The sequence below is a fragment of the Falco naumanni genome, chromosome 3, assembly GCF_017639655.2.
Source record: "Falco naumanni isolate bFalNau1 chromosome 3, bFalNau1.pat, whole genome shotgun sequence".
Taxonomy (NCBI): Eukaryota; Metazoa; Chordata; class Aves; order Falconiformes; family Falconidae; genus Falco; species Falco naumanni.
In genome coordinates, this window is record NC_054056.1 from 85,458,719 (window position 1) to 85,471,630 (window position 12,912).

The window sequence follows — 12,912 nt, forward strand, 5'->3', positions numbered from 1 at the left end:
GGTCTGAAAGGGTTCAATTACTTGGACAACTCATCTTTGCCTTTTTGTAAAGCCTAAAGGCTTCAGAACAAAATGTCAGGAACTGTTCCAGTACGTACAGATGCCTGTTGTGTAATACAGCTGTAGGGGGTGGAAGAACTGCATGGGCACGTATGGGGAATACTTCTGATGAGAAAATATCATGTTTTCATGATGGCCTAAATTATTTTAATGATGCCTTTTTCTTTTTTTTTTTTTTTTTTTTTTAAGAGATGTAAGGATGAGGCTTTAGTCTCAAAAATGACAACAGCAGGGACTAGATTGAACATTTTAAGAAATGGCAAATAGCATAAATCTAATCTTACATAGCTGTCACTTTCTCATGTGTGTCCCCATTGCAGAGACCATCGCAAGACCCACCATCATAGCACTGTTCAGTCAGATGTATATTGTAGGGAAAATCTGCCCAGTTCCTGTGACTTTGATCATGGTTTAAGTGGTTTATTGTTTTATCAATGCATAATTAACTGGCCTTTGCTGAACTATACACTTGGGATCAGTATCTGCAATGCAACAGATAAAGCTGTGCAATATAGTTATGAAATGTTAGTGCATGTCTAGATTCTAAACATTGTTGTGTAACTAGGATGGCTGTGTCTGACAGGGTCGTGCTGGCCCTTCTGCTGCCCTGCGTTCTTCTGCACACTGCACATCCTCACGTTCTCACATTTTGCTTGTATTTCTGTCAGCTGACTTCCACTCACCAGCTAAAAGTCTCCTAGTAATTCTCCATTTGCTTTTTAATACAGTTGATTGTTGTTGTCTTTACCAAGATGAGCTTTGGGCAAATGCCCTCTCACAGTTTGGGCATCCCCCTCACCCAGTCCCCTCACCCCCCCTATGCTCTCTCACCTGCTGGCGTTACCCAGGTTGTGTTTCAGGCATTGGGTGTTACTCAGCTGGCTTTCTCAGAGAGGAGACAGCTGAATCTCCAAGACCTGCATGACAATGTGTATCTAAGTTTTTAGTTTGTAAGCTAAATTTAATGAAATAGGTAGGAGGCTAACTGCTGGTGGCCTTTTCCCATGTAGGTGATGAGTCTTGATACCTTCCATTGGTGCAACCTCAGCTTTTGAAAACATGCTGTCTTACTGGTCGAGGAGAGTTTTGTGGGTTCAATCAGGGTTTATGCACCCCCTTCACCCTGAGTTTAGCACCCTTTCCTCAAAAAATAAAACACAGTTTAGGAGGAATACAAGTCTTCAGATACATCTGAATACATTTTTATATTAAATATTATCTTTACTTTTGTGATTGGATTTTATTACCAAAGGGACCTTGGTGCAGCTGCTAAACTAACCACAGTCAGCTAGGACTGGCTACATATAGGCATATGTAGGGTTACTATGTTACCCTTTACCCATCTATTGTGTACACCCTCCATGTATATAGGGTTGTTGAGGTGCCTGGTGGCTGCTGGTTGTGGGCAGCAGCAGCGATGAGCTCTGGCAGTGGCAGGGCTTGGACTCTGTGGACTCCAGGAGGAGCTCTGGGTTCAGCCTCCAGCAAGAAACTCCAGCGCGCTGGGAAGGCTGCGGTTCTCACGGAGGAGCTGGTTTCAGTCTTACTGCTCATGCTGATGGGAAAAGGGTCTGCTTGGAAGTGCTGCTCAAAAAGCAGGACCAGAGGGGGGAACTCTCCCACTCTCCCCACAAACCCCCACTTTTTCAAAGCTAAAATGCCCTTTTAAATACTAACCTATCCTCTTGGCTGCTTTTCTGGCTGCAGTCTCTTCTCTTACCTTCCTCTGTCTGTGCACTTGCAAGCATGCAGGACACCAGGTCCTCAGAAGCAGACCTTCATGCAGAGTTTTCCAGCCCTCTCTGTACGTGCTCACACCATGACCAAGTAGAGCCAAGGCAAAGATTGAATCATTCAATCTTCATTCAAAGTACCCATTTTTGAAGAGGAGTTCAGCCCAGCATGATTAAGGGACTTACCTCTTTAATACCGGTTCAGCAAATTGTGCTTTGCAGTGACCAGCTGCAAGCTGGGTGTTACTCCAGTTTTGCAGTGAGGGCACTGAACTGTGAAGAGGGACTTCCCGGTCACGTCTGTGTGTCAGCCCTTGCTGGGGTTCACAGCATGTCTGTGCTGCGCTGGCTTTGGTGGGAACACATGGGATGTGCCTATAGGAAGGTATTGCAACTGTTGGTTTGGAGGCTGTTGAGGACATTGAAGTGTAGAATCAATCACTTTGATTTATTGAGGATTTGGATCTTAAAACATAAGTTTACCGAGAAGGAGAGGTCTTACTCATCAAAGGAAATTCAGTCTGATTTGACATGTTCAACAGATTGGCCCCACCAGCTACGCATTAAGAGCTGATGTGGCTTTGGGCCTTTTGTCCATTAAGGAACAAACTCTGCACCAAAGTTAGTTGTTCTCGTGCTGTGTCTATGTGTAACTAGGGTCATTTACTGAGGTCTCCAGAACAATCATTCCAGCGCTTGAAGATGCTCTAGAGCATCTCATGTATCCCGCTCCTACAGGTACTGTAAGAGTACCTGAAGTAAGGCACTACAAAATGTTTCTCCTGAAGAAAGATAACAGGCTGGAAAGAGGAAACCATAATAGTAGAATATTGAGAACAAGGAGTAAATCATATAGATGATAATGCTTTGATTCTTTCACCATGCTTTGCAAACATAATTTGTACACTGCACAAGCAAGAGCTTGAGAGAAAAGAACCCTGCAGATCTGCAACAAGATGCTGCTAGAGTGTCTTGGCTAAGCTAGAAACAGTGGCAAATACCAAATTTGGTTGCAAGAGCAGGTAAAAAAATGCTGCCTTTGGGTCAGCTAATTTCTGCTAAAACAAAACCAAATACAGTGAAAACTGCATATAAATGCACAAGGAAAATGGATTATGTTACTAGTGACCTTCCTATGACTGTTGTGCCAAGTTTCAGAAGTTAATAGCTGAATGCAGGTAGCACAGACCACCTCACACTTCTTAGCTTAACACTGTCAGCTCCTGGTGCTATGCAAGCTGTCAGCAAAATGTGTCTGATTTAGTTTCCTGGGATACAGAAAAAATCCTCCTGCATAGACCAAAAAATTCTGGAAAAGTTTTGTAGTATCATTAACCTGACAACAGGTCTTACCTATTTGTTGTAACAGACACTTGTGGTTGAACAAAAAGGGTTTTAACTCACGAAGATGACAACAGGGGAAAAAAAATGATGGGGGAAAATGATAAGTAGTCGACACATTAATTTATGTAGCCTGAGAATCTGTCTAGAGCACATATTGTGTCTGAATAAACTGAAATCTGAGCCAACAGCTGCTTCAGCAGGGCAGAATAGAGCAGCCTCTTTGTTCAGAGATCTTGTGCTCTGACCCTTGGATGATCATGAGTCTTGTGTAATTCACATCATTTGAGAAGTGAAAGATGTTGGTCTTTCCGTGGTTTTCTAGATTCAGAACTGAAACACCTATCTCACAGAGGATGTCAGTGAACTACAGCATGCTGACAGCAAAAAGATAAATAAAAGTAATTATTTACCCATGTTCTGTTTCTCAGGTTAACTCACAACAAGGTTGACCTTTATTTTTTTATTGTTTAATACTCCTTCATAACACATGACTTTGCACATTCATTTTGCAAGACTTCCAATGTTTTTAAATTGCCTATTTAAGTAGGGATGATTGAGTCAGATCTGACTGGTGTGAGACCAAAAAGCAGTCATCTCTACAAGAAGCTGGCTTATCTGGGCTCTTCTTGTACATGTAAGCAGAAACACCACCTCTATGGGCACATCAACATCTTACTGAACAGCACAGCTGACTTTATTGCTTTTCAAAAGATTATATAAATAAGATAGTTTTCTCATCTGCTTTTCCCACATATATTATAAATCATTATCCCCTTGCCCAGCTCAAATCAGAGTAATTACATGATGTTTTTGTTACGTTTACATTATCCTAAAAGCTATGCTGTAAGATTTCTAAATTAACAATGCACATCAACACACAAAAAATAAACTTCTCAGGGAAAGACCTTTCTCTAAACGTACAAAGCAGCTGCTATAATAAGGTAGAACTCTTGCCTCATGCCTTAGTTTATCCCTGTAGTGGCCATATTGATACTGATGAGGGGGAAAGGAAGATCCCTTCACATCACCTTACAACTATCCACCTTATAAGCCAGTTATCAGAAATGCTGAGAACATCTAGGAAAGAGCCACAGGGAATATGGAAGGAGAGATCATGTAGGAGGTTTGCTATATGTTGCAACTGCTTCCTAAACTATGTTTATCTATATCTGTTTACTTTTTGAATATGCAAAACAGTAATGAGATCTTGAAAGGTCAATGCGCAACCTGCTCCCAATAGGCACTTGCCTGATGAGCAATGCTTGACAAAGCCACATTAAGTGTCAAACAAACAAATGAACAACATTTCATAGTCATCCTCAACATTTCCATAAAGCAGTTGTGGTTTCCTCTAGATGAAAAGCATTAATCCACAGGCGGTTCAGAGAGCAGAGGCATGTTCCTCCACCACATTAATGCAAATGTCCTGGTGTTTTCAGTTTGAACTGGTAGAAGAAAGGAGTATTATAAAATCTACAAGAAGCTAGTAATTCATGAGCAAGGATATTTAGACCTACTTAAAATCCAGTTGACATATCCCAAGACACAGTTCCTGTATTATACAGACAGCAGTCTCACTGGATCAGCGAATCATCTAATTTTAACCTGCTGACAAGTCTATGGGATCAGCAGTAACACTAATACTACACCGGCTGACTTACCGTGCAATTAGGGTGACTCATATAATGGCTTTCTTCCTCATTTTCCTTATTCACAAAGCAGAGGGAAATACAATACCTAACTCTTGGATACAAAGTAGGGACAAATTCACTATTTGGAGAGTGCCTTGATGATTCTCAAGTCACAGAAGCGCTGAGTATAAATGCGCAAGCATTTAAGATCTCCATGAAGAGCTTAAAAAGGATAAAAGGAGACAAGTCTCTATGAAGATTGTACTGAAAGTCATGAAGACATACGTCAGCGTACTACTTCTGGAGACTTAAAGGGTCGTGCAGAACCTCACTGCCCTTTAGACAGATGAGACTCAGCCAGTGCTGGGAGCAAGCTGAGCCCAGAATCCCATTTATTAGACCACTGTTTTAATCAGTTGAACCACAGCACCCACTGGCAGGAAGACCTATGCTGATGGTTCCTGCGCTGTGGGGGAGCATTCTCTTCTCTCTGATGATGCATGTTCCTATCTCCTGAAGCCAAAGGGTTCAGCTCTGGCTAGCAGTGACAGCACTTTTGAGAACTGAAATTAATACATGAAGTTTACCACTTCAACTTCCAAGTCCTCTCTCCAGAGCCATGCTGCCCTGCTTGCAGTTTTGGATGTTTACAAGCAATACCAGAACTACAACACTGGCTGAATGCTGCGATATCCCTCATGAGACAGAGAGGGCACAAGTCTCACAAACGGTGACAGAAAGAGTGTGAGGATCTGAGTTACAATACAAATGCATTGCAGACGATTTTTCTGCAGAAAGACTTCATGCTAAAAATTATCATTATTTGTTAATTAAGAATGGCCTACACACCAGGCTTTCTGATTTATCCGGCTACGCAGAATTACACTCAAGGACACAGTAACTGGCTATTGGCATAGCTCCTTCAGCCTGCCCATTACCTCTACGTGACCATGAAAAGTGCTTGTCTTTCAGAATCACCCTGCCTATGCACATCCTGTGCTCTGGGCAACCTAAATGTAACTCTGACTGACCCTTGTTAAAAGAGGATCCTTCAATACAAGCATCCCTTTGTCTTGATGACGCTGGCTAAAACTGCAGTTTAGGGCTTTAAAACGTCCCCACCAGAAGAAAAAAAGATTAGACACATCTCATGACAGCCTTTTCCTGATTCTGGAACAACCATCAGAATGGTTCTGAATTCATCAACCCACAGAGAAATTTTAAGAAATATTTCCTATTCCAGTGTAACACTCAAGCTATCCAACTGGAAAATAATCTATAAACTAACAGCAGGATATATGGCCAACAGTCACTATTGCTTTAAGTGGGGATGACATAAGTTTGTGACAGATATAGATGACAAGATAAGAATATGCTAATCTTTCATTGTTTAAATAAAGGACTGCATTTTTCTTAGGTTTCCACTCTTCCAAATCTGTACAGCTGCATCAGGAACAGAAGATAAATCAAACTTTGGAAGAAGATTGAAAACATTTAACAAAATCTCTCACTCTGTTTTCCTCACAATGCACAACCCAAGGAGGAACAAATACAAAAGGTTGCCCTTTGAAACAAGACTAGGATAAAGGTTAGCACAACAAGGGGTTGCGAAGAACGCCAGTGCTACCTAAGAAGAAACCTTAGGATCCTGAATGGTTGAGATGATACAGAACCTAAAGCATTCACTACACAAACTAACATTTAGTGGAGAAGCGATTCTGGTTGGCAAAGGATTGAATGAATTTTCACTTTCAAAGGGGAAGAATCCTCAATTGCAAACTATGGAGAAGGCAATCTCCCCTTTCTCCTCTGCCTTTTCCACGCTCTCTCCCATCTTTTCCTTCGGCTATGAGGTTAAGATCCCATCATTAAAAATGCACTAAAGATTATAAAGTAGAACAAAACACTCCACTGTCGGTAAACTGACTGCTCATCCAGAATACAAACTGTTTAAAAGAGCCATCTTTTGGAGACAGCTGCATTATCAGTTCTCCATATTCAACTAAACATGGATGTGAGGATATATTTTATCTCTCATCTCTTAAAGCAAGTCCTGTATTTTGTAGGAGAAGTACCCATCTAGTTTTGAATGTTGGACCTGTCTAACAATCTGAATGTACTGATCTACAGGACAAAGATTTAACTGAAATATAGAAAGGTGTGATAGAAATAAACACCCCCAGAGCTGGTATTCCTTGAAGAGTGTTTCCTACAGGATTCGTCCCTTCCTTGGTGATTCATGACCTCAGACTATTTATTCGTGTTATCTGTCATTTCTTAAAAAAACCTGATTGCAGCAGCAGCAACTTCACAGCACAGTTCTTAAGAATTCCTCCCTCTGTGTGTGGAAAAAAAACCCACAAACAAAACCAGGTAAAACTTCCTAGAAAAAGCTCTATTTGTTATCAGTTCCACTAGAAATGAAAATTTCTGGCAGGATAATTGCTAGTGCTTCATAGCTACATTTCAACAAAGGAACAGAAATCACAGAGAGAAAAATCAAACTACTCAGTGGTCTAATGAGATGCACAGAATCAAACCCGTTTGGAACAGACACGTACCACCTAGAACAGGAGCTTTCCACATCCCTTCTCTCTGCAACTAAAACCCTCCAGAGCAACAAAGAGAAGTACACAAAGAGGTGAGTAGAGCAGCCCACCCAAAAACACACTGCGTAGGTTATTCATTCTCTCCTACAACTGCCAGGTGCAGTTTCACAAATCGGTGCATTTGCTGCCTTGCTTGAGCTGGTTCAATACGACTATTATACTCACAGTAACTAATGCTCGTCACTGTGGGAAAGGTATGAAGTGGGAGTTTTATAGGGACTCATTCTTGACTCGGTACTAGTCAGCATTTTAATTGATTTAGGACTATACAAATCAAAAGCAGAGAAGTGGCGTGGGCAGAGAGCAAGTGCTTTGGAGGATAATCCTGCAGGATTATTAAATTTAAGATGTAGTATAAGAAAAAGCAAAACCCCAGTAAGATTAAGCTGGGTACAAATTATCACAATCTAGAAGTACTGGAAAAAAAACACCCATTGTAAATCAGTGGCTAAACTATTAAGACAATTACCTTTGGAATGATTTAACTACAACAGAAAAGAACGAAGTGCTACTGGTTGCAATTCTAGCAATTAGTTCACTCTGCTCCAATTCCAGTTTGAATATTCCTCTGCTCATTGTGAAAAGCACAGAACCCCACTGTCAAATTCTCATGAATGAAATAGTTGAAAGTTGGCTTCTTCTGTACTGAAACTGCAGCAGCAAGTGAAAGCAGAAGGAAATGAGTGAAAAATAATGCCAGAATGAAAGCACGCATACCAGAAAAAAGAAATATCAGTATGGGACAGACTTGGTAGCCATCTTGATCAGAATGTTCAAGGCCACCATGGGTTGCACACCTCCAGTTTTGCATGTTCCTTAAGGGTGGTAACCATTCATTAACCAATAACATAGGCTAAGTGATACCACATGGCTGCTGGACAAATTCACATTTTCCTGTCCAGTTTAATTAAAAATCAAGGCCCCCCTAAACAAAAATGTCTAATGTGACGCTAAACATTTTGGGCCAGCAAAGTATCTTACAAACCTTAAAGCACAACAAAATTCCCATTTCTTTGCCCTCTCATGACTAAATTGGAAGCTATATTAATGCTTTCTTTAGTTAATAGATTTGCAGATTTACATGAAGTACTTTAGAAACTCCTAGCATGCATGACCCAAGCACCTTTTCAAGATTTTTGAAACACTTACAGTTGTAAACCCAACACTGTTTTAATACACACAGTTCAATCTTCCCTTCAAATAGGTGACATCTGACAGAATTTCATTAGTTTTCTGTAAGGCATCAAAACTTTGAGTTCACTCAACTACTATGACTATGTAGAATATATAAAAAAGATTAGTACCTTTTTTACTTTAATCTTCAACAGAAGTACAGTAAGTTTTCTGGTGTCTTGCTACAGCATTCTCATTCATTTTCATGCAGACAATTTCTGGGACAAACCAAACTCAGAACAAAAGTTGAGCGTAGGAAATCACTGAGTTAAGAAATGTCTCTTTCTATTAGTATTTTTATCCTTCTACTAGGTAAGACATTGAATGTGGGTGTTTTTTTTTTCCTACAATGGAAAAAAGACGACAGGTGTTTTGTCCATAGTTTTATTTCACCAGGAAGGTTTATACAGTTCTGCATAAAGGTCATTGTATGCACAGCCTGAAGTACAAAGCTCCCTTTGAAAACTCCAGCACAAAGACACTGCATATTGACAACATTAAACAATGTTGTGGGTGGTATAGGGTGGGGGGAAAAAAAATTAAAACAAAACAACATTCTTCCTATTAGAAAAGCAGAATAAAACAAGGCACTTTCAGTAAATAAGTGAAGAACAGAAACAAGCTGTATCAAAGATTCCACAGAACTGACCCAGAGCACTGTAACAAAATTCTGCAGTAATGAACAAGTGAATACAAAAAGGCACTGCATAATCCTCTCCCTGCAACTCCCCTTTCTCAACCAATTAGCCAACTGAACTTGGCACAATGGAATCTTAATTATAAAGTGCATCTCCTGTCTTAATACATTTTGAAAAATAGGCTATATAACATATGGAGCAACATCCCCACGTGTACAATATATTGAAACAAAAATACATTGCAACTAGATTCAATCTAGTTATGAACTGTGCAGAAAAAAATATGGCTTCTTTACAAGTCTTTCAATAACCTCCATATAATCTGGAACATTTTTAAACAAACATGAATGCATTAGCAAGATGGTAAGAGGTAGTGTTCCAAGTAAAAGGCAAACTCACCGATTTTATTGTTACATGGGTATATAGCAAAGGTATCCCAGTTTTTCAAAGCAGCATTACCGAACAAGATGTATTACAGCGTGCTATCTTGGGATGAAAATACACAGTGTTTTGGGGGTCTCATATTAGTTCCTTCAGCAAAAGTGACCTTTTTTTTTTTTAAAAAAAAATGTCCAACTACAATTCCATTTTCATAAATACTCTTCTCTTGGTACTCTAAGTTTTCCTATTGCATTGCATTAAAATTTCCAGAGAAATATTCTTCAGCTTCAGAATTTAAAACCAAGTCATTCTACACTCTTATTAAATGTAAGATGAATCCATTTTTACTTCAACAAGCATTAATTTATGGCTATAAGAATATGAAAACACAAATAAACAGATGAACACATCCAATGTGTCACATCAGTGGCAACATACGACATGCTAGATGTGTTTGGCGATTTAATGTGAAGCTTTCATCAGTCTGCTACGAAAGTCAGCCAAATTGTGTATGTACACTACCTAAACTTCAGCTGATTTTAGCCCTTATTAGACTTTAATATATTAAATATACAAAGGCTAGATAAAAACTGAAATCAAAGCAGCACTGGGTATATTTATTACGTTAATAATTTGTAAGGATTTATGTAAACATTCAATATGTGCATTCTTGCTCTTTGCTGTAAATTCTTCACAGCTACTCTATGCCCCTACCCACAGAGTATGTCCCACACCTGAACCTTTCCCAGGTAACAACAGCTGCTATTGATCTATTATTCTTCATCAGCAGTATACGCTACTTCAGCGACTTCAATTTCTGGTACAGAATTTTCAGCCAAAGAGCCACTCCAGCATGTCTCATGATTCTCTTTATCTGAGCTGCAACAAGAGATCAATAAACTTTGTCAAATGAAAACTAATATGATCCTCCATAGTAATTTTATGATGGTGATCCACAAAACATTTATAAAGCTTGTTTAACTTATTGCTTATTCCGGATCTAAAAAGTATCTATCCTGAGGGCCTTTATGCAGCAGAGGTGTGATAAAATGCTGAATTCCTCAGCTGTGCAGAATCTATGCAAGACCGAACATTGAAAAACAAACTTTAACAAAAACTAAAAAGATAAGTAAAAGAATAGTATTTACCAGCTGTCCTCACCCAGGGTACCCTGGTCTGCTTCAACTGCAGAAGACTCCACCTCGCCACTGCACTCACTTTCTTCTCCTGACATTTGACGCGTCATTTTTCCTAAAGACAAATCCCTACAACAGATAAGAACAGAGTACCACCAATCCATACAGCAAATGTTTATCATTGAAGAGCTGTCTAATTTTAAACTTTGCAGTTTCTGGGAACCTATCAATCTCACTCCTACATGCCCCATTTCTTTTATTACTACAGAGATGCAGGGCTTGCACTGGATAGCTATTTAAACAGTTTATTTACTCCAGCTGCTTACTCCCCAACTGAATTAAATCCTCTCCTTGTACCACAATTTGGTAGCTTTACAAAGTTCAAGTCCCAGAGGAGCAATTATGACTTTAGGTAAGAAATCACAGGCAGATGATCCAAGCCATGCACATCTTGCCTAAATGGCAGAAGGATTACAACCAAACGTACTCAGAAAGACGACAGGCAGGATGATAAAAAGATTTCTTCAACAGTTTCCCAAGTTTGTCATTGTAAATTTAGAGTCAGTTATTAAGTTTCAGAGCAATACATTTTCCCATTAATGATATAGAGACAGGTAGTAATTTCTTTTTAACAGCAACGCAAATTGGCAGTCTAACTAGCTTGGCTATAAAGGAGAATATTGTCATGTAAAATTACCAAAAAAACTTGTTTCCAAAGTATTGCTCTGTGTGGAAAACATACATCAATTTAGTTTAATTTAAATCAATCAAGCTGCCACCTGAAGTTCACAAACTGGATATGGTATTCAAATAAGCATTTTCAATAAGCCACAACAAGTCCATTTAAATCCTTTTCCAAATATAGTTCACTTAAACCTTATGTCCAAAGATGTGATTTGTCAGTCTGCCTGGATATACCAGGCTCAACAATCCAAGCAGTATTAGAATAACTTCTGAAGAGACCATGGGAATTCACTCCTTTGCTAAGAAAACCCCACAATGACTGACTCAGCAGGTTTAGCAGGACACCAAACAGCCCAACATCAACTGCTCCGGGCCTGCTACAAAGTTTAGCAGACAGGCACCATAAGGTTTATTGTAAAACTTCACCATTTTTCCCTTTGATTTAAATGGACAATGTCCAGTGCTATTTAAATGCTATCTGCGGCAGCATTCCAGGCAATTCAGAACAAAGTTAAAGACATTAATACAGACATATAATTGCCTGATCACTGTGCTCATCAAAACTTTGAGTACAGAGTTGTATAACTCAGAGCTATTTTTCCACTGCTCTCATCTCTAGCAGGGCATTTAATATAGCCAACATTTCAAAAGCAGAATAGAAATTTTGCTTTTATCCTCAGAAGACTTAAAGGATTAGGAAACATAATCCCAGTTACTTCAGAGGGAAAAGATGGGACAAGAAGTTTCTCAGTCATCAGTACTAAACAACAGCTTTTTAGCTAGCACATAAGAGCGAGCCTACTGAAAATATTGCTCTGTGTGTAATTACATAGGGAAGATTGTTTTCTAAGAACACATTTAAAGCTGGTGCTTGCAACTATATAGAGATGTTTTCCTGAAAAGAAACTCCTAAACCTCACAAAATTTCTACATACCTAATTCTTCTTTCAACAGCATCTATATGAAGTTGCTTTTCACTTAACAATTTCTTCAGCGATTCAACTTCCCTTTGTTTTTCAAGCAGTTCTTTTTGTAGGCGGTAATTTGTTTCCTCCAGAGTTTCACAGAAAGCCTAAAAGGCAAATTTAAGAACAGCTTCCATTTAACTTCAGTGAACTGCCTTTATTGATTTTTCTTTTAGAAACATCATCCTGTAACAGAATTATAGCTGCTTTCCTTTGTATTGATTACTATAAAGAGCTATGTAAACTTTTCTTTTTAAAGTTCCGTCCTTAATGAAGCAATGCCACTTTGCTCTGAACAATGAATTTATTACGTTAAATTGCCATGCAAATACTTTATCACATCACTGATATCACAACAAGACAGACTTTAGAAAGAGGTTTATTGCCTTTGATGAGCGGTCCCTAACTTTGAACCTTTTTGCCTATATGGAACATTAGCTGAACTCCCTGCTTCCTTTTTCCCCTCATATAAACTTTGTTGTCACATGATTTGGAAGTCAATTTCAAAGTCTCTAATTACTCCCAAGATGCTAGGAGTATTTGGATAAAGTCTGTATT

General features: G+C 39.1%; 1 protein-coding gene across 11 annotated transcripts in view; it reads right to left on the reverse strand.

Annotated features, from left to right (window-relative positions):
- Positions 1 to 8,920: 8,920 nt before the first annotated feature.
- The window catches only part of SNX16 (sorting nexin 16), a 28,050-nt gene continuing 24,058 nt past the window's right edge, over positions 8,921 to 12,912 (reverse strand). For 9 of the 11 annotated variants that reach the window (XM_040586554.1, XM_040586557.1, XM_040586560.1 and 6 more), the window contains 3 exons: positions 12,325 to 12,461; positions 10,718 to 10,834; positions 8,921 to 10,448 (listed from right to left, as the gene is read on the reverse strand). In XM_040586554.1, coding sequence (XP_040442488.1) covers positions 10,343 to 10,448; positions 10,718 to 10,834; positions 12,325 to 12,461 — 360 coding nt within the window. In that variant the 3' untranslated portion in view covers positions 8,921 to 10,342. Of the gene's footprint in view, positions 10,449 to 10,716; positions 10,835 to 12,324; positions 12,462 to 12,912 lie in introns of those variants that run through there. The other 2 variants (XR_005826847.1, XM_040586562.1) reach the window with 2 other exon arrangements.